General features: G+C 42.2%; 2 protein-coding genes across 3 annotated transcripts; one reads left to right on the top strand and one right to left on the bottom strand.

Annotated features, from left to right (window-relative positions):
• Window positions 1-190: 190 nt before the first annotated feature.
• On the bottom strand, window positions 191-14,563 carry zranb1a (zinc finger, RAN-binding domain containing 1a). 2 transcript variants are annotated; one of them, XM_034212488.1, is made up of 10 exons: window positions 14,247-14,563; window positions 12,915-13,770; window positions 9,269-9,456; window positions 7,424-7,577; window positions 6,518-6,589; window positions 5,718-5,916; window positions 4,818-4,938; window positions 2,926-2,999; window positions 1,749-1,978; window positions 191-1,162 (listed from the first exon to the last, which is right to left on the bottom strand). In XM_034212488.1, exons 2-10 carry the CDS (start codon window positions 13,744-13,746, stop codon window positions 1,056-1,058), a joined length of 1,977 nt encoding a protein of 658 aa, XP_034068379.1. In that variant the 5' UTR covers window positions 13,747-13,770; window positions 14,247-14,563; the 3' UTR covers window positions 191-1,055. The 2 variants fall into 2 exon arrangements, with proteins under 2 accessions (XP_034068379.1, XP_034068369.1); XM_034212478.1 differs by having other exon boundaries at window positions 2,926-3,055; window positions 14,247-14,561.
• Window positions 14,564-15,448: 885 nt separating this feature from the next.
• Window positions 15,449-19,101, top strand: hpdl (4-hydroxyphenylpyruvate dioxygenase-like). The gene is made up of 5 exons (XM_034212415.1): window positions 15,449-16,159; window positions 16,249-16,415; window positions 16,507-16,658; window positions 17,653-17,780; window positions 17,934-19,101. Exons 1-5 carry the CDS (start codon window positions 15,477-15,479, stop codon window positions 18,130-18,132), a joined length of 1,329 nt encoding a protein of 442 aa, XP_034068306.1. The 5' UTR covers window positions 15,449-15,476; the 3' UTR covers window positions 18,133-19,101.
• Window positions 19,102-21,081: the final 1,980 nt, after the last annotated feature.

The following is a 21,081-nucleotide window of genomic DNA, read 5'->3' as shown; positions in this document are numbered from 1 at the left end:
CATTTGAGTCCTTTTGTTTATTAAAAGCTCACTGTAGTTCCGGTATCGTTGTTTTCTGGGAGCTTTCGGCTTCTACTTTGACTTCTTTCATTAATTTGGGCTAGATTTAGACATAAAAACATGTCCATCCATCAGAGTATGTTTGAGTTATTTCAGTTAGAGGCAAGAAGAAACCAACAAGGGCAAAAAAGAGGATGCAAGTGAGTCAAATTTAATATGAATGCACTCTAGAAAGAGTGTTTGGTTTTCTTTTCCCCACCGGCATCACCACCACCAACTCTAACATGACAAAGAGCTACTAAATCACACGTAAAAATGTCAGTTAACTTGTACGTCCTTCCCCCCCCCCTCACAGAATGTAGGTTTTCATCTGTGCAAAATAAAATACTTCAAGACTAAACGGATCAAACGGAACACGGATAAAACGGAGCGGAACAAAACAAAAAAAGGTATCGCCTCCGCACGCTTAATCTCCTAAACAAATAAATATATCCAAAAATATCAGAAGGGGTTTGCAGAGGGATCAGAAGAAAGAAAAACAGGTGCTCTTTAAACCTCAACATACACACAGCCATCAGCATCCTCTCCGTTGAAGCAACAGGCAGTTCTGTAAATGAAATGTCTCTTCTAGTGCAGCTTCAGGATTTCCTTAAATACAGTTTCTATATGTCTTAGTATTTCTGTCAGGTGTGATTAGAACTTAATTAACAAATAAGGAGAAATCTTAAAGGCAAACTAAGTGGACTTGATGTGCTTTCATAGGAGCTGTAATCACGGTGCTGGTATCTCTTCTTCTTTTGTTTTCCACCACGGAGCTCACACATCACATGCATTATTACAAGTTCAAGATTTACATGTTGGAGAAAGAAAGAAAAAAAAACAGATAGTAAGGTAGGAACTCTCCCAGAGCCTACAGTGTCCAGTCTCAGATTAAAGAGCTGTGTTCCTCCTCGTCTTCGTCCTCCTCTTCCTCTCCGTCGGACAGGGAGGCACAGGGGCGGATCTGGCGGTATCTGTCCAGCCACTTCTCCACCATCTGGGTGACCAGAGGGTGGTTACGCCGGCGAGAGCTCTTCTGCATGGCGGCCAGCATCCCTCCTTCTGTCACGCAGCAGTCCAGCCACTCCCTCAGCAGCTTCTCCTGCTGCTCCTCGTTGCCCATCTGAGGCACACACACAGAAACACACACACACAGAAACACACACACACACACGCAGTTCATTTGTTAGGACATGTTTAAACTGGTGATCACAGTCAGGCTTTACAAACCCAAACTTCACTGAGGGCTGGGAACGATTTGTGGTAACCTGAAACCATAAGCTGTACATAATGCTTATTGATTTTATTCTTATTTCTGTTTTTGAAAGCAACTTTTATCCATAAATGCTCAATATTTTGTTAAAAGGAGCCCATTGGTTTAAAAGGGGTTTCACTCAGATTTGATATCCACAACTGTGCTTTGTTTTCTGCCGGATGAAAACACTGACCGGTGACTTGCAAGTAAGAATAAAACAAATCGGCACCTATTCATGCTTTCATTAACATGTGTAGTATCTGTTCAAACGTTCCTATACTATGTACTGTGACCTAAGATTCTCATCGTCATAACTACACTGTAGCTATGTACGTATGACCAATAAAAGCCTTGAACCTTGAATATGCTTTTAAAATAGTAGAACACCAAATTATTTTGTGGTAGAAAATACACATTAGGATTGCATATAATACACATTCACATCAGTCCCTACCTCTTGAGCAGACAGGAAGTGGACGTGCAGCAGCTTCCTCTCGCTGTCCACCAGCGGCAGCAGCGTTACCGTGACGTCGTCGTCGGTGTTGAGGTTGGCGCCCGCACCGCGATTGTCGTAGCCGTCGTTCTCCATGGCCACCAGGGCCGAGAAGTGGCCCCGCGTGTATCCCAGGGCGATGGGGCTCTTCCAGCAGAAGCTCTGCTCCCATAGCAGAGGCAGATACACACCTACACACACACACACACACACAGCAGGTCAGAGGCAGGTATCTAAACAGTGGATCAGCTGGAAGCTCTCTGTGACTGTGTGGATGTCAGAGTTCATCCGACCCGAGATCAGAAGAGGCTGCGCTTCATCTGACTGGAAACAACCGGGGCATCGAGAGCAGGGAGCCGCTGTGTGCTGGTGCTCAGCTGCTCAGAACACACACTACACACACTACACAATGTTCAATGTGGACTAGAGCAAACCACAGTCTCTCTGGTTAGCATGAGCAGTCAGGTTGCACATTTAAATCTACCTTTCTGATTAAAGAGAGGTTCTTTTATTTATCAAAATGAAAAGCAGCACAACAGACGGACTGAGGTAGAGATGTTGTGTGTTACGCAGCGACTCAGCACCCCAGCTGTGCTTCCTTTAACAAACAGCTCCAGTTTGTGCTGCTGCCAACCCCCTGCCCTGCTGTAGTGTGTCTTTATTAAAACAGTCAGTACACCGAGTAACCCCATATAACCTCAAGGTAATACTACAAATCTTGGTGACCTTTAGAGGTACCCTGCTCTTGCCTGCTCTCCACTATAACAAAAGGTCGCTGGAATTTCATTTGTGGAGCTGGTAGAAGTGAAAAATCTAATTGTGGTCCGTTGTCATGGGGACTATCATTGTTTCATTAGCAGAAGTGGTTTCAATGAAAACTCTTTGTGAACAGAACATTCAAAACCACACTGCCTGCAGGGCTAGACGTCACTAGTTCAAAGATAAAACTTGCTTTAAAGCAGTAATGTCAAAGATTTGCATTAAATAAATGTCTGTTGAACATTTGCATTATTAGAAAGTAGCTGTTACTGTTCAGATCTCAGGGAAGTGAGATGCACACCGCCAATGAGCACTTATTTCCATAGGTGTCACCAGAAAGTGGAAGAAACAGTGACAAACATTTATTTGAAACTCTCACCTTGAAATCGAGTGTATCCTAACGTTTCCCCACGGAAACTTTTGTAGTATTTCACTCCGTAGACTATGATGGGTCTGCGAAGAATGTGTGCAAGAACAAAAATGTGGGTCTGCTCCAGGCTGGCCCCGGGCTGAGGGGGGGGGGGGGGGGGGGGGGGGGGGGGGGGAAGAGACACAAAAAAACGTTTTACACATCATCGAGTAGCTGTCTTCATAGCGACTTCCCTCAATCACACATTTAGCAGAAATCCAGTAAAGTGCTGAGCCGCCGAGTCCTCTGTGATCACATTTCAAAACAGAGTGCTGCACTCTGAGAACATGCAGCGCTGCAGCACATTCGCATGCCACTACACTCTAATCCCAAAGTCACATGATGGGAGGAGTGCCGACTCAGCAGCCTGACAGCTGTCCGTCGCTCGACAGCTCCATCTCAGGGCATCTGTAATAATTGCTGATGTCCTCCCTGTCATTCACAGAAGATCCACCTTCCTACTGTGTCTGCCGTTCAGTGTCATTGACTTTACTGTCATTCAAATGAATGAGCAACACTTATGGCGCGTTTCCACTACAGCGGGTAGCTCGCTTTAAGCGTGCCGAGCCGTGCGGGGCCCGTTTTTGGTTGCGTTTCCACTTGGCCTAGTACCGGCTAGCGGGTCCTAATTCACAGTTTTTCTGGCCCCATAAAATCGTGGTTCTAGGGCCAGGAACAACCAGGCTGAGCCAGGCTGAGTATGCTAAACTAGAGAGAGAATCGCTGGCAAAGGGGCTACAACTACAACAAGATGAACACATTTGACCGTGATTTAATTGTAATACACGTTTCAAAATGATGCCGAAGTAACAACATACTGATACCGGTTAGTAAAAACCATGAATTAATGCTTTGACAAGTCTGCAGACAGACGGCAGGCGAAAAACCCTTTTAAAATGCGTGTTTTCTAAATGGAGCTGGGCTAAGCTAACGTTATATATGCTCCGACCGTCCACACTCACAACAACGGCCTATACAGACATAAATAAACCAGCGACTGTATTCGCCATGACACAGGCAGTCTGTGGTTTGTACTTGTTTAACTTTTGTCTAGTTTCTGAACAGATATGAGGAGCTGTGAGCTCTGAGTGCTAAGAGCTAACGGCTATGTTGTTTTTCTGGGGCGCTCATTGAAGATGACGTCACGGCTCCGCCTACACTGCGTTACTATAGTAACTACCCCAGTTCCTAAACTGTAATGGAAGCGCAGCATTAAAGTGAGCCGGGCCTAATAAGGCCTAACCAAACCGAGCGAGGCCGAGCGAGGCCTGCAGTGGAAACGCGCCATTAGACAGACGGTGCTGATACACAGAGAGAAGGCTGCTAGCCTTTTGTGCATTCACTCAGAAGTGATTGTGTTTAAAATGGAGAGTCTGTGCAGTGACAACATGGCATCCATATTAAGACGTTTTACCTCAGAATGTTGATACAAATAATTAATAAGCAAGGGTATGTAGATCATAGTATGTTTGAAACAAAACTCAACTTGGTAATATTTAAAAGAAGGTTGAACCTCTCCTCAATTTTAGGTCATAAAAAAAAACATTTTAAGAGTTTGGGGCGCTTGCAAATGACAGTGAAAGGACACAGGTTCAATAGGGTATAAACTAAAATAATACAGGGTTTTTAAAGGAAAGGAAGGCCTTAAACATGTGTGACAGGTCAGAGGAATTCACACATTGTCATTGGTGAAATGTAAAGCAACTCGTTGGTCATTAAGCTGCCATTAGCCTGTGAGAGCGCTTCCATCTCCTCACACATTTCTAAGAAGCTCACAGCCTCTTACAGTCCGACCACAGCACACTGGGAGGATTGATAGTGAGGCGGAGGAAGTGAGTAATGGAGAGGAACCCCGTAATTACCTGGCTGGCCAGAGACAGGATGAACGCCCAGTCCTCCTGCCACTGCTCCTCTCTCAGGGAGAAATGCAGACCGAAACTCTGCGAGTACCACGACTCCCACTCCTTCCAGCGCGTGTAGAACCTAAAAACATTGACATGACAATATTTTCAACGTTCAATCTAATCAAAAATATTTATCCCACTACAGTATCTCAACAAGAATGTACGACAGGAAGTGGATAACAAACATTCCTGACACAGTATGGCATATCACATCAAATACCTGGATTTAAATGCCTTGAGTAAAATACACTTTTTAGTAGTAAAAGGAAAACTAGTTGTTCATAATGAGCAAAAACCTCAGTTTACATAGTGAGTAATCAAACCTGTCCTGAGGAAATGCTTGTACCCTGAGCCTCTGACCACTAAACTGCCACCAAGGCTTCAAAGGGTCACTGGCTTGCAGCAACAAGGACAACATTTTGCACCATTTTAGGCCGTGCATCCAATGTCCTTGATCTAACGAAACCAACATATAACTTCAGCATATACCATCCTGAAAGCAAACGCACAAAACAAGGCAGAAACCTGTCACTACATTGGTGATATTTTGGTGGTAAAATGTTTTTATTTGTCTTATTCAAATGCAACCTTTTGTCAATGGATGGTCTTGTTATATGCTAAACTGCACATTTCTTTAATAATTAGGTCTTAACTACCTTTTAGTTTTAATACCAATTACACACATTCCTTTGGGGGAGATGTGTGTGTCAAATTGAAGTATTTTTCATAATTGTAGAAGTAGTTTATTCAGATTACCCAGAGCCCACGCATGTTGCTTAATAAAAAACGGTGTTTTAGGTCATAACATGTTTCTTGGATTGTATGACTATAGGCTCTGTGTGGGTCAGAGGGTCTCACCAGTGGGAGCAGTCGTGCAGGCTGTCATGGAGGGTCTTGCGGAGGACAGAGTCCTTGTCATAGATCCCCCAGGTGGCCTGCAGGACCGAGTCCAGCAGACAGTCCCCGGCCGTGCGGTTCCACAGGGCGTACAGACGACTGTCCAGCCGGGTGCCTAGCTCCAGAGACCAGTTGATGACAGGAGACTCCTCCTCCAGCTCTACAGACACAAGGGGGGGGGGGGGGGGGTCCATAAAGCCATGTTCCAGACAGTTGTGTGTGGAAATGTCTCCAATAGAGAAAGAGGAGGAGGATTTCCAAGTATAAACTTTAAAGATATTTTCCTCAGCGGACAAATGAACAAACGAGACTGGGTTCATGCAAAAGGGGGGTAATCTGTGAACAAAGACTCAGCGTGGGGGCACAGATCCTACGCTGAGTGTCTTATATAAGCATCTGCTGCGGCTGGTTGTTACAGAAACTAATCGTGTGATGCATAACTCCTCATTCTCTTTCCTCCTGAAACATTTCTAAAAACACCCATACTGATTCCTCAGCTATGTTCTGCGCAACAACCAGAACCTCTCATGAGTAACCCAGTTTGGGAAATAGGTCACAGGACTCCTCTGAACTTCAGCACACACACATGTTTGTTTAAAGCATTCACACACAGTGGTGCAGTGCTGGGAGTGAGTCATTGCTTAAGTGTGAGGGGGAGAGCAGTTAGCTCCATTAGCATTATTGGAGAGGGGATATAAGATGAGCTGGTCGGGGAAGCAGGTACTAAACGCATGGACTTGAACGTAACAAATCTTTGGTACCTCTCTGCACATCTCGATCCAAAACCTCGTCAAACAGCTTCTCCTGGACAGCAGGCGGTAAGTCTTCTATATCTGGAAGACAAAAGGAGGAGATATCATGTTTTAATGCTCATTATAACTGTAATGGTGCGCTGCACTGAGGGCAACACAATCGCTACAGTAATGACACACAGAGGGGATGTTCTCTGCGATTCCATTCAATGGCTGACATTTTGTCAATAGCACACTGTAAACACAGGCTCTGTACAGCATGTTGTGTTTGTGTGTCTATTGAACTGTGCACACACAAAGCCAGAACACTAGTGGCTATTCTCCGGCTCAATAGTGAATGGCAGTGGCTTTGTTAGGGGGGGGGGGGGGGGACAGAGGGTGAGGAAGAGCGCCCTGCAGCTGGCCTCTGGCCAAACTCAGCCTGCAAAGACATAGTTGGCATTAACATGTGAAGCCTGCATAATCTCTCATCCCAGAGGCAGCGCAGAATCAGAATACAACTGGACGCTCTGAAAGCAGAGTGCATGTCATTTCAGTGAAGACGTCATGCCACGGGGACACTGGGCTGCTGTCCCCCCGGCAACGCTGCACAACAAGGACGGACGTTATTCATTTCAAATCTCGTGAAAGGGAAATCACACACTGAAGATTTACGACGCATGGAATTTAAACAAAACAACTTCTTTAATTGTATATCCTTGCAAGCAAAAGTATGTGCTAAGTGTTCAATGTCAATCTTCCTCTAAGGGTTTGATGTTGTTCATTTGAGGTGTTTATTGAGGTTACAAGAAACTCTGTCAGTGGGAGCAAAGGAAGCCAAATGATTCTAGGTTAAACAGACAAAAGGTATCAGATTGAACACATGCAAGAAAGACCAAAAGCAGAGTGATTTGCTCCTCAGGATGTGGGGGCTACCTGCAGGCAGGGTGAAGGTGACGGGGTCAGTGAGGAAGTAGCAGGCGAAGTCTCCTTTGCGTTGATGTAGTGAGGCAGCGATCTCCCTGCGGATCTGCTCCGTCAGCTCGGGACACACCATGGACGGGATGCACTTCGCCGCCTGCTGGTTCACCTGCAGGACACACACAGATCCATTTGAAGTTACAGGTACATATACAGTAACTGAAGCTTGATCACACTTGAAAATTAGGGATGTTTTGGAACTTTTGAAAAACAAAAAGGACTTTAAATATATCCTTGCATGTTTTCATGTATTAAGGATGATCAGTGTAGACCAGTGGTTCTCAAATGGGGGTACGCGGACCGCTAGGGGTACGTTGGAGTACTGCAGGGGGTACGTGAGATTTATTTTATGTTAATGAAAAAAACATTTTTTTTAAATAACGAAGTTTGAGCAGTGTGGGTTTTATATTAATACACTAGAGTTACACATATTTCAAAACACGAAGTGTAATAACTGCAGTTTGCCTCCCTGTCAGAATGACAAAGATCCTCAGTGAAGCACAAGCCCATGATTCTCACTAAATTGAACAACTTATTAAAAAGATCAGTTCAATGCAACTAATGTCGTCTTAGTGTTATTGCTTGATGTTAAAATTGGTTTGCCATGAATTTAGTGATGGATTGTAAACATTTGAAATGTAGCATTTAAGTGTTTCTCAGTTACAAGGTTGTTGTTTTAATAAATCAGACACTGATGGGGCAAGGCTGTACTGTACCTCTTTATATAGGCTTTTTTCCCCCTAACAAATAGTTGTTGCGCTGATCAGGGGGTACTTGGCTGCATTTTATTCCAAAGGGGGTACATGATTGAAAAAAGTTTGAGAATCACTGGTGTAGAAAACTAATGACAGGATCTTCTTAAGAAATGATAAAATGCAATAGTGTACATGTTGTATGCAGTTGTTATCTTGAGAAAGATATTCTGCCACACAGTGCGGAGGCCATCTTTCTTTGTTGACCTCAGTGACTTGTGTCACAGTGGAGCCTCTGGGCCCGTCTAATCGCTGCGTGCCCTCCTTCAGACCGCTCTGTGGCATCACGTCCATCAGCAGCCAGTGGCAGCACAGCGGCAGCACCGCAGCCAGTGGCAGCACAGCGGCAGCACCGCAGCCAGTGGCAGCACAGCGGCAGCACCGCAGCCAGTGGCAGCACAGCGGCAGCACCAGCCAGGCTAATCCTCCACCTAATCCTTAAAGTGCACTTCTGCTGTAATTAAAGGCATTACAGGCTGCTGCTTTAGATCATCTATTCTGGCACAGAACAATTATTGACTGGCGAAGTTGAGGAGGAGAATAATTGCTTTAAAACTACAGAAACACTCAGGACTTTTAAAATTAAATAACACACTTCATTGAATGACTGTAAAGAATATTCTTATTAAAAAGAGTCAATAACCTTCATAGGAAGAAGAACATATCAAATCTGATTCTGCTGCTGATTCCACTGCATAGTGTCATACATATGTGTAAAGATGGTTTAATAAAGTGATCACCTGCTCAAATAGGATGATTTAGCTTTAAAGAGGACATATTATGCAAATGTTCCGGCTCATATTTGTATTTTGTACTTCAAATGTGACATGTCTTGTCTCCATGCTTTAATGTTCAAAAAGAGCTTTATTTTGCTCATACTGCCTGGGCTGCATCTCCTCTTTTCACCCCTCAGAATGTGGGATGTTTTGCCTTTGCAGACCATTTACATGCACACCAACCTACTTAACAGGAAAGGTACAACCCCCGAAAGCATAAAAGGGCCTCTTTAACCTCCGTGTGGTGGCGAAGACAAACAGCTCTGGCTTACCTCTGTGAGCAGGATGGCGAGCATGTCCTGCCTCTGGAAGCGGATGGCCAGATGCACCAGCGTGAAGCCCACATCAAAGGCAGAGGAGCGGTTGAGGAGCTGCACCTCGTCTGCAGTGAGCTGCCGGGCGATGTCTCCGCCCGACGACTTGTAGGCTTCTATGGCTGCCAGGTCTCCCTCCACCACGCCTGCAGCAGGGGGAGGAAGGAAGGTCAGGAAATAGGATGTAGAAATGGATCAGTTGCTTTTCCAGGAGTTTGTGTACACAGGTTATTGAAGTTGGAGGGGATACACGTAGGGTTGGAAACTCTTTTCTAAATGGAAGGTTGGCTCTTCATAGGGAACTTAAATATAGTTGGGGAAAGTATATTTTATAATCTTGACTAAAACAAACAGATGCCATTCAAGTACACTTGAATATCCATGCCATAGCACACTGCTTACTGCATGGCTATTGAGACCACACCCCCTACAGGCACTGTGCATTCCTCCATCACATGCACAGAGGATTTCTAGAAGTCATATTTAACTCAACATTCATGTTTTTGTTCTTCAATTAAACAAATGATTGTTCAATAAAATAATAAAAACTTGTTCTGTTCTACTTACAAATAAATCAGTTGAAATGTCATAATGGATGTTTTCTTATGACAAAACAAAATGTGTATATTTATGCTTGGATATGATACAATTCGATTACATTGCCCTCAATTCCCAGTTAGTTCCCATTATTCCCATGGAAAGTTTCCAATATGGAAAGTTTCCAAAAGTGCCCAGCTTAACTTCCCATGGAGACTTACCTGGAAACTTACCGGAAATGTTGCAACCCTAGATACACACCTACATTGTTTACAATCTAAGATTAAGGCAGAAGGAACAGTGGCGTTCAGAATAACAATTGATCCAAAGGCCTGTGCACTCAGTTGCTTAAAGTCAACTTGAAATGTAAACATAGTTAAACAGTTCTGTAAAACAATTTCAAACTAAACATACCCTTTGTAAAGGTAATATTCATGATGGTGTGCACCTAAGAAATTAGCCTCTGAGTGTATGCAAATCTTCCATGAGACAAAAAGTCTTACTTCACTTATCAAACTCGACTGTAAAAATGAATGTTGAAAGACAGGAATCCTTTTGAAACCAACACTATTCACGTTCATGGATTCGACTGGCTTTCGGAGCAGTTCCAACTCTGTGCCCTTGCTTGTAATAGAAGCAATATGTAACAGACAGCTCGTCATGTTGAATGAAAGAGCTGCAGAAACATCCATCAACCTGTGCCAACACATCATTCTTAGTCGCAAGCAATTCATATGAAAATCAAGCAGGGTTAGCATCACAAACTCAACTCCAAGAGATTGAAATGCTCAAACATGTCACGGTTAACGGCTCTCGTGAAGCAAATCCACATTTCAGATGACCTCTAGATGTAGCCACTTGCTGACCCGGTGTGAGAGCAGTTATCACTCAGGCTACGACACAGCAGAGCAGCGGTGTAGCTTATGAAGCAGGGCTATCAGAGAGCTGTGTCAAACAGAGGACAGTCTGTGCAGATTAGCACCCCCCCCCTCTGGACGTAGCAGTCTCAACATCTGTTGTGAGTGAAATGAGCAGCAGCGAGGTAGCACACTGCAGCATCTCGCTAATTTCTAACAAACTGCCTTATGGGAGGCTGGTGTCGCGGGGAGAGGATCGTTACCTCGAGAGAACCGGCACCCGGAACGTCTCGTCCCTTTACTTTAATAACACTGATCCATAAATGGATGGTGAACGCTTTTGGCTGCAGAATAACTACTGGGATGATGAGGACGAGCCTACAAAATAAAAGTGATACAATATATTAACCGGTTTTCCTGTGTATAAAGAAAGTAAACAACATGCACATTACATGGGCTTGGTTTAGGTTAGTGCCAACATTACGTGCACTTGAATGTGTTGTTGATCTGTGCCGTCTCAAATTGCAAAAACACCATGATGAGTGCTTTGTGCTGCATGTCATAGCCCTCATTCTCTGGATTTATTAAATAGCCCTATATTGTCCAATTCAATAATAACCAAAAAAGAAAATGGCAGAATGTGACAACACAATTATAATAATAATCTTTTTGTGCTAATTAAATAGGTAGTAATGTCCCAAATGTGCAGTTTGGTTAACAACTCAGTCCACTTGCATTCAGTAAAATAGATGAAATACTTAAGCCGGTATTTGCATCTTTAAGAGTACGAGCCTTGAGCTTCCCTGGACTTACAGAATGCGTGGCTTTTTGAAGACTTGTCCTCTGCGTTCTTTTTTCACATGAATGTCTCTTAAATTAAGCGCCAGAGTATACTATTAAGATTAGCACATAATGTGTTCTTTAACATCAATTGTGTGGAATTGGGACACATTCTAAAAACCTTAACATCAACCCATTATGCCCAAATACAGAGCTCTGGATAAACATTAACAAACAGTCGAGCGAGGAGAAATCCAGTTTGGCGAGCAGAGGAAGTGCTTGGCTTTGTCATAATGTGCTGCACGACTCCGCCACTTCCTCCAGTGACAAACACTTTGAAGGGCCCAACTGTAGAAATGTCAGCTGACATGGTATGATTACAGAGGCACAGTAGTATTTAGAATGAAATCAAGAGCTTGAAATGTGAGGTAGATGCACGACAATGGTGGAAGAACAAAAAGGTGTCGAGTTTCCTATTCCACAACAACGAGCAGGAAAGGGCAATCGGTGCAAAGGTCATGAGGACATGATCATGTGCTGCCTTCATGCTTTTTTTTGTTGTTGACAGCTGTTCATGTCTTGTGGAGGCTATTTTTGCCTCCTAGGGCCTCGGCTCAGCACATAAGCGCCACTGTGTATACAGGGCCAGGAGAGTCTCTGGTCCACGCCGACACTCTCCCCGCGCTGCCCAGACGGCCCATTCATCCCCACCGGCTGCACAGCACTCACACATCCTCTCGCTTCCTCAAAGACACTCTCAGTGGCAGAACAAGGGCGGAGAGGGGTCCAGCGATGAGTTGGATTGAATTACTACAAGCCTTTTAGCTTCACATCCTCACACCGCTGACTCAGCATCATTTCTTCTCTGTTTATGATAAGTATCCTTCCACTACGGCGGATATTATTCACCTGGAGAGCACTACCATGTGAAATGAAACACTTCTCCTCACAGGGCTTGTGGATGCACACATTTAGAACAAATTCCTGTTGTACTCTAATATTTGGAGGCCAAACAGTGACATGTTGACATTCAATAATGACTGAGTGCAACCCTCGCCTGCAGGGTGAGCTGCCACCTGCACTGTGATGAAATAGAACATTTTGCAATTTTAACTAAAACGGTTGCCTCTGACTGGAGCATCCCGCTCAGTCATCATTAAGCATGAATTATGGAAGAAAACTAAAGGTTGGTGGGACATGTTTTCCCCTTGAATGACTTGTCCCAGTAAGACCTTTCAGGTGAGCCACTGAGGGACAAAGGGTGTAGAGTTGTGAAAAATGCCATCACATTCCAAGAACCAAAAGGTTATCCGTTTAAAATGCTAGAATAAATATATATTGTGAGAAGCTGCAATAAGATGCTTGGTTTTTCCGTTAATCAATCAATTCATTATCAAAGTTGCTGTTATTCATTTTGGAAGTAAACTCACCAGCGCATGCATTGAGGAAAAGCCAGTCTGTTTTCCTCATTCGGTTTCTAATCTGCTTTAGCTTCTTGAAGTCAACCTCCTGCTCGTCTCTGCTGCTCATGGCTCCAGCTGCAAGCTCTATCCTCTGGAAGTCCATTTTGACATTGTCTTCCCTCTTGGGCATAGGAGGGGACCTCCTTTGGCCCTGGCCCCCACTGCAGCTGCCCCTCCACCGAGCCCTGTCCTGGATATTGATCATAGGTGTTGGATCTGCAGACTCGCCCAGCTCTATGGCTTCCTGGTTGTTGGGCTTGGGGCTGTCACACACCACACACTTTGCAGTAGTGGGCCAGTTCTGGTAAGTGCAAGCTGTACATATCCAGTGCTGCTGATGAGTGTTGAGTCTGTTTCTGTCATTGTATTCCTCACAGGGATCCACAGGGGAGTGCAGAGCGGGACGACAGCCTGCATTGGAGCCTGAAGTCTGGGGGGTCTCTGTGGGGCTGCTGGTCCTCGCCCGCTGACACAGGCACTGTGTGCAGCGGAGCGCTCGGGGCCAGTTCAGGTAGGTGCACATCTGGCAGGACCACTTGTTGGCAATCTCAGCCATCCCGGCTGTCCTGACTCTCGGCCGAGCGCTGGAGTCAGGACATATGAGGAGGTGGCTACCACTCTCAGTTCTGGGAGGGTCCCATCCTGGACTAGGGTCCAGATCAGGCGTGTTCTTGTAAGGCTCCTCTGTGATGATGGGACCCCTTGACTTATGTGCACGGCACATGGTGCATTTGGCTGCAGATGGCCAGTTTTCATATGTGCAGTAGTCACAGGCCCACTTTATCTTCTGTTCTGTCATTGTTGATCACTTCGGATGCTTAAACTGAGGTGATAAATAAACGTAGTTAAATGTCAGGCATGAACTAAATCTTTTTGAGTAATCTTGAAGGTCAACAAATGTGATTTTGCGTTTATGACACATAAAACAAAAGGACATTGCATGGAGTTCTCTCGAGTATATCCCAACAGATTATAAACTAACTAACATCTGTTTGGGTATCTTCAATGACAATCGAGATTGTTGAGTGATTGAAATTGAATTAAAATAACCTGGCCGGCTGTTATTATTAATTATCAGTAACAGTATGTAGCATGCTAACAGCCTGTGTTTGTTTCCCATGACGGGTGGCTTTATGGCGTGAACATGTAGTATGTTACACTGTTGCTAGCTGGCGAGCTAACCACCTAGCTCACATAGTTACCGTGTATTTTAACAGTTAATGGACATTTTCTAGAAAGAAGAATCATATAACATGCTATAGTCTGGTATATTGTATGAAAAATATGTGAGAGTCTTACCGTTTCGCAGCTGCGCCTGTTTCTGAAGTGCTGAAACTGAAAACCACAACAAACCCTATGTACAGTCCCCCTCCTCCAGCTCTATCAAACCTTTCCCAAACCGAGTTATTTCGACCTCTTCGGTGTCTCACATGTTTATATTTATAGACACATTAACCTCTCGCAGAATAAACCCCACGTTGGCAAAGCCTCTGTACTCCTTGAATCATGGTATAAATATGCGACACTCCATGGTTTACATAGCCTCCGTGTTATTTAATGGCGTCGACAGCGAGACAAATGAGTAGCTGAGCCAAAATAAACGCTAGCCTGCCTTCGTCACCAATCATCTGGCTCAGCGCTCAATGCGATTGGATGAAAAGAAAGTACTGTGTTGCCTTCAAAACATTTCGGAAATATGAAAACCCCCTGTACATAAACGTACTTATGAAAGGTTCAAACAAACTGGGAAATGTGGTTGACTGGCAGAATTATTTACTATTTTGGTTAAACTATTTCTAAAGATTTCCCCTTTATGTTTTTTTCTTTTAATATGAGGCACAACATTTGTATATTATATAATGTTTTTAAAAAAAATAATAATTCCCATTATATTTAACAAAACAAATGTAAAATAAACGAACTTAGTAGTCTAAAACCCTAAAGCTTTTTTCATACAGTGGATGCGGGAAGAAATGTAATGATTTTATAAATGAACGATGACAAAATTATGTAAGTCCTTTTCATTAAATATTTTGTACACAATACAAATATATTATATAACTTATATAATAACATTTGTCTATTTATTTGCTCATATAAATAAGTAAATAAAAAAAGTTGAATGTTAAGGAAAACATGCATTTGTAGTTGTTTAAGTCGGTTATTGATTATGAATAACCTCTGATTGACCTCTACTTTGAATCTCATTTTAAAATAATAGTTTTTAATTTGAGAGCAATATTGGATATTCTAACACAGTTATGCATAAACAATTATATGGACAGTTTCAATGGAATTGTTTTGCTATCGGCAACAGAATAGATCCATGTTTACTTCCTGTCAGCTGATTTATTCTGAGACTTCAAGTACATTGCAACAACTGTAGGAAAACAGGAAAAAAAGTGGGAACATATTAAACAATTATTACGTTTAAAAGTGTACAGTTTCCTAAATGAATATCGCAGTAATAAGACAGTGAGGTGGACACGCCTACTAGTATGACGCCATCCAAAACGTCACATCCAAAACATGGCAGCTCTCTTGAACCGGCTGCACCACATCTCGCTCCACGTTTCTAACGCGGACAAAGTAGCTGGCGACCTTGTTTCTAAATTCAAGTTTAGTTTGTTTGCCACCAGACTTACGGACACGTCCAGGCAGCTTGCTTTCAGAAAAGGAGCGGCTGTTTTCATCGTGAATGAGAGACAAAACCAGTGCGGTGTGAGTTTGAATGAAGAGCTACGCCTTACATATGCATTTGATCCACACCCGGTCAACGTGGGGAAAAACGACCGGGATAACTCTATACAATGTCTTTACGATGCCAGCCCACATTACCCGGTGGATTCTGTGAGCAATGTGTGTTTCGAGGTGGAGGATGTGGAAAGGTCATTCAGTACTCTACGCAATCTGGGCTGCAATTTCCTGGTGCCCCCCACGACAGTTCAGGACGAGAGGGGTGCTGTCACCTACTCTGTGGTTAAATCCATTGTGGGGAATGTGTGCCACACACTTATTGACAGGACTAAATACAAGGGGAGCTTCCTGCCAGGCTTTGATGTCATTGAAAAAGACTGCTTGCCAGAGGAGGACCTGTCTTGTCCAATCACACATTTTGATCACATAACTTATGTCTGTCCCAAGAAATCAACCCACCAGGTCATGAGCTGGTATGAGAAGCTCTTTGGTTTCCAGAGGTTTTTCATTAAAAGGTGAGCATTCAAGACATACTATACTGGTGTGTTATATATGTTTGAGTAAGAAAGTAAGTAGTAATACATAGTACTGTGCTTCTGAGTAGTGATGAAGATGTGGATGAAGGTTTTGTCGTGAACCACAAAGACGTTGGACTACGTCTTACCGCCATGGAGTACTGGAAATGCAGCGAAGCAGGTATCACTCTCCCCTCGGTGGACAGAAAAGAGCCTGACTGCAAGTTCGTCATTGCAGAATCACTGCCCGGACAAGGTAATAATATTATAATCTTCAATTAATTGAATTCTACTATAATTTCTAAGATTAAAACACCTGCATTACTGTGTGCTTGTACCTTTTTCAGGCAAGAATCAGGTTGACACCTTCTTGGAGCAGCATGGGGCCCCTGGGATCCAGCACATTGGGCTGTACACAAAGGACATTGTTTCCAGTGCACAGGCAATGGCTCATGCTGGGGTCCAGTTCTTCTCCCCTCCTGATGCCTACTACACGGAGGTAGGGCTGCTCGATTATGGCAAAAATCATAATCCCGATTATTTTGGTCAATAATTGATATCACGATTATTAAATACGATTATTCAATGACTTTGAAAACATCCATGTATTGAACTTTAAAACAAATACAAATAATAATTTGAACAGTCTCTTTTTAACTGTTGATTACCCTGAACGTATAATTCAACTGATAAACCAATACAAAAATAAATGATATATTTACATTTAAATAAATAATATCATAATAATAAATACCAAGCTACTAAACATATATAAATATGATAAATACAAATAAATTAGATCAAATATGTTGCAGTGCACTGTCACAACCTAGCAAAGCAAAATAATCGTTTTTTTCGATTATGTTGTTTTCGTAATTGTGGCAGGCTAAAATCGTAATTGTGATTAAAATACGATAAATTGCACAGCCCTACACGGAGGTATGACTGACTTTTACAGAACTGCACAATCCGATATTTGCCATAACAAATAAGTTAATACTGACATGATAAATGCAAGAAATTGGCCACGTTTTATTCAACAAGTCAGAAAATTATAATGTTGTAATAAGTGTGTAATCAAATTAAAATTACACACACACAAGATAGTTTAGGGTTGCCTTTAAAATATTGATTTGCAGAGCGGTACCGGCTTATACATGTGCAACTCTAACATTTAAATGTACACACCAAGTAAAGCACCAATAACCAGCAGCACACCTTTTTACCAGTAGACAGCAGGTTTAGAGATTAGAATGTTGGTAGTCTTCAACATCTTTAAGTCCGACTGCAAGCCTGACTTTGAATAATAGTAAATACAAATTGTTTATCTGTGGGGTTTCTGTTTGATTTTCCTACTTGGTGTTTTTTTAAAAGCAGTTTCTGTGACTATCGCTTTTTTGAAATGGACTGTAACATATACTGGTTATATTTGCATATGTGTCATCTTCTATGCTAGTTATCAACTGCTCTACATATCTTGTGTGGTGTGACAGGTTGGAAAACAGCAGGAGATTGAGGAGGCGGGTCACAGTCCCCAGTTGCTGGCGCAGAATGGCATTCTACTGGACACGGACCTGTGCCAGGATCCCTTACCACAGACAACATCCAGTGAGAAGAAAAGGTGAGAGGCCATCTTGCAACACTTTCTAAATAGCGCATGCATCACATTTTAAGTCATTTCTTGTATACATATCAGGTCAACAAGGTCATTTTTCAGTATCTTCGGTGACCCAGTGAAACAGGTTGTCCTTACCTTGGTATTTTCTGTTTCCAGACACCTCCTCCAGCTGTTCACCAAGCCACTCTTTGCAGAGGATACCTTCTTCCTCGAGCTCATAGAGAGAAGAGGGGCCACAGGTTTTGGCGAGGGGAACATCAGGGCCCTGTGGAGGTCGGTGCAGGCGCACATGGAGAATCAAACAGTGGATTCTCAAGGAGAGAGATCCAAAAAAACGATGCAATCTGGCCAGTAGTGAATGTACACGTTTTTAAAAGGGATTTATTTATCTGCTGTTTTTGAACACATCTATGTGAGAGGACTTATTTGGGGAAAGAATATGCGGAACGTAAACAAAAATGTATGTATTTTTAGTTTTCTCTTTATTTCAGTTTATGAATCAGTTACTCACGTTACACATTGCACTGCTAACAAGTACAATATTTTGTATTGATATTTGTCTTTGAACATGACTGTACTGTTTAAAAAAACCGCACTATGAACCAAATTTTACAAAAACAGATTGTACACATCTACTTGACATTTTCCAAAAAAATACACTTCCTGCAGCGGTGAAAAAATAATTTGTTTTACTCTGTTTTTACCGACTGAATTCACAGCAACTGTTCCTCAATAAATCTGTTACTCACAGAGTAGTGAAGACCAATTACTGTCCTCAAGATAACGTGCTCTTTGTTTCTTAGAATGCGGTCGGGTCACATTTTAGAAAAAGAGCTCTTCAAATGTCTTAGGTAAACTCCAGTGAGCAGAAAGTGTGTACTTGTGCATAGTACTGGAACAATTGTATTCATTATTTTATTTTTTTACTGCTGTACTAACAATCAATGAATGTAATATACATTACATTGTTGTGCTGCTAGTTAGGTTTAAGTAAAATATCAAGATACATGAAAGTTATATTGTAAATACAATATTAACAGGATTTGTATATAATATGTAAATGCATTGATTATAATAGTTCTATGATTTAAGAATAATGTTATACACTTACAGTGGCAATTGTAATTATTTACATTTTTTCTTTCTTTTTTTTAAACGCCATGCTGCATTTTGCTAAGAATAATGTTTTCTAATGCAGGACTTGATGTTTTCACTGTGGTACTGCTAGTTTGTCTTTTTCTTTAATGTGTACACTGGGCATACTCTGGTCTTTCCAAGAGGCAGATACATAAATAAAGAAGAGCTTTTGCTCTCAGGGCTCCTAGATTCTGTTTTATCTTTCAAAACATTTTTCTATATCTGCTTTTCTGTGATTTTATTTAAGTTTTATAACATTTTGTTTTATGTGCTTAATTTCCTGCTTTTAGTTAATATCATTCTCTGTTTACATTCATTTCAGGTTTTATTTGAAAGCACTTGAGTTAGAAATGTGCTATAAAATGTATTATATTATAATCACTTCTGCTATTGTTTATAAACAGACTGAATAATGACCACTTTATCATTAAGTTCACCTAACATCCTACATGTTCCCACATACAGAATTTAACATGTAAAAAGTTGGCTGATCTGAGATAATAAGTTATTTCATCATTTAAACATCAAATGACTGACTAATCAATTAAACGTAGCTCAACGTCTCTTTTTCTGAATGCCTCAGCCACACAGTCACTCATGATGAACCGTTACTGGAAGAACAGCTGCAGAGCTTTTAGCAATGTGCATGCTTTGGCAAAAACACTGATTTAGGGCTTCTTAGAAGGCATCTCCAAACCCACAGGGATGTGCCAGTTCAATGAACTTGGCTATAAACATTATAGGCGAGGATTAGAGGGCAAGATGAGAAGCAGTCAAATTGAAATGGGGTTCCATGAAAGCCATATGCTCTCTTTGTGTGACTGTAGTTACAGTATCCCCCACTGAGAGAAAAGAGTGCATGTACTTCTGCATTTTGACAAGTGGTGTCAGTGTTTTTCTTCTTCTCAAGTGTCATCCTCTATCAAACGAAAGTTTTTCTGAGCAGACTGTGTAGTTGGGACTGTGCTCACTAATAAAGGTTTATGGTTTCTAGGAATAACAAACTAAAAACACTGCATAGATGTACTTCCAATTCAGCCTTGGAACTAATGCGTGGCACAGTTTGAACATAGTTAAACGTTTTAACTGAATCTGTTTGAAATTCTGAAAGAAAACTTAAATTATAAAATTGAGAATTTGTCAGGCATGGAAAGGATTATCTGTTCATTAAAGTTGAGAGTTCAAGGCTCCTGTAACAGGAGTCCTTTAGCCATCTGTCTGAGGCCAGTGTGAACCACAGATGGCATACAGCATGCTGCATGGGGTCCAGTACTGGGAGTTGGAAGCTGTCTTCCTTTTCCATTTACTGTTCACCATATGCTAGCTACAGTCACAAAGTCAAAGAAAAATAACCAAAACCAAGTTGGGCTGTTACTTCTCAAACATTTAGAAACTATTACTTTTCAGTTCAGTATGATTGGTGCATACTGCCCCCTGGTTTTGCCATTCACAACACACACTGCCAAACTTGTTGATTTGCAGGACTCCTAATTCTTACAATGATCTGATTCAGTCATCTGTTTTTCATCTGTGCATACACATCATGCAACATGTGCATTGCTTTGCTTAAAAGCTCATGTTGAAGACTGCTAAGGAAGAGTTTTTTGTATACAAACTCAAATGTGTCACCCCCAAACTGTAGCCTATAAGTTAAGGAGACAAATCCTCTGTGCCCTTCAACACAAAAGGCAGACAGTCTAAAACCGAGGAGTACAGTCCGACAGTCTGGAGAGATTAGTGGCACACAACAGATGTTACTCCTTGATTAACAATAGTGTGTGCCAGGGGTGAGCCTTAGCTCCCCACCCCTCAGAGGCCCCCACAAATAAATTAACTAACTTCATGTGATGTGATAGGATAGGAATACTAAATTGTTGAGCTTTTTACTAGTGCAGCTTTTGGCAACGGTACAATAATATCCAGCTGCTTCCCTTTTGTGCAGTAATTGTCATGGGCTTATGTCAATTTTCTGAGGTTCATCAAGTTTAACGCTTTTTTGCCTCCAGCTGTCAGTGGCACACAAAGTAAACAGTGTCCACACACATAGAAAGGTAAACAAATAAAAAGCAATCACATGTGAACAAGCTATATTGGAAAGGGTGGGGTTGCAAGATAATAAACAAGATAGAAAAGTAAATACTGGTGTAACTATTCAGGAGGACTGCTA

The sequence above is a fragment of the Gymnodraco acuticeps genome, unplaced genomic scaffold (genome assembly GCF_902827175.1).
Source record: "Gymnodraco acuticeps unplaced genomic scaffold, fGymAcu1.1, whole genome shotgun sequence".
Lineage (NCBI taxonomy): Eukaryota > Metazoa > Chordata > Actinopteri > Perciformes > Bathydraconidae > Gymnodraco > Gymnodraco acuticeps.
The sequence above is the reverse complement of the archived record's forward strand: the minus strand, read 5'-3'. Positions and strand labels throughout refer to the sequence as shown.

Coding starts and splice junctions, on each gene's coding strand:
- hpdl (XM_034212415.1), top strand. CDS start 15,477: ATGGCAGCTCTCTTGAACCGGCTGCACCACATCTCGCTCCACGTTTCT. Junction 16,416..16,506: donor AGAATCACTGCCCGGACAAG/GTAATAATATTA, acceptor TACCTTTTTCAG/GCAAGAATCAGGTTGACACC. Junction 17,781..17,933: donor ACATCCAGTGAGAAGAAAAG/GTGAGAGGCCAT, acceptor TTCTGTTTCCAG/ACACCTCCTCCAGCTGTTCA.
- zranb1a (XM_034212478.1), bottom strand. CDS start 13,746: ATGACAGAACAGAAGATAAAGTGGGCCTGTGACTACTGCACATATGAA. Junction 7,578..9,268: donor TCGCCATCCTGCTCACAGAG/GTAAGCCAGAGC, acceptor TGTGTCCTGCAG/GTGAACCAGCAGGCGGCGAA. Junction 1,163..1,748: donor ACTTCCTGTCTGCTCAAGAG/GTAGGGACTGAT, acceptor TGTGTGCCTCAG/ATGGGCAACGAGGAGCAGCA.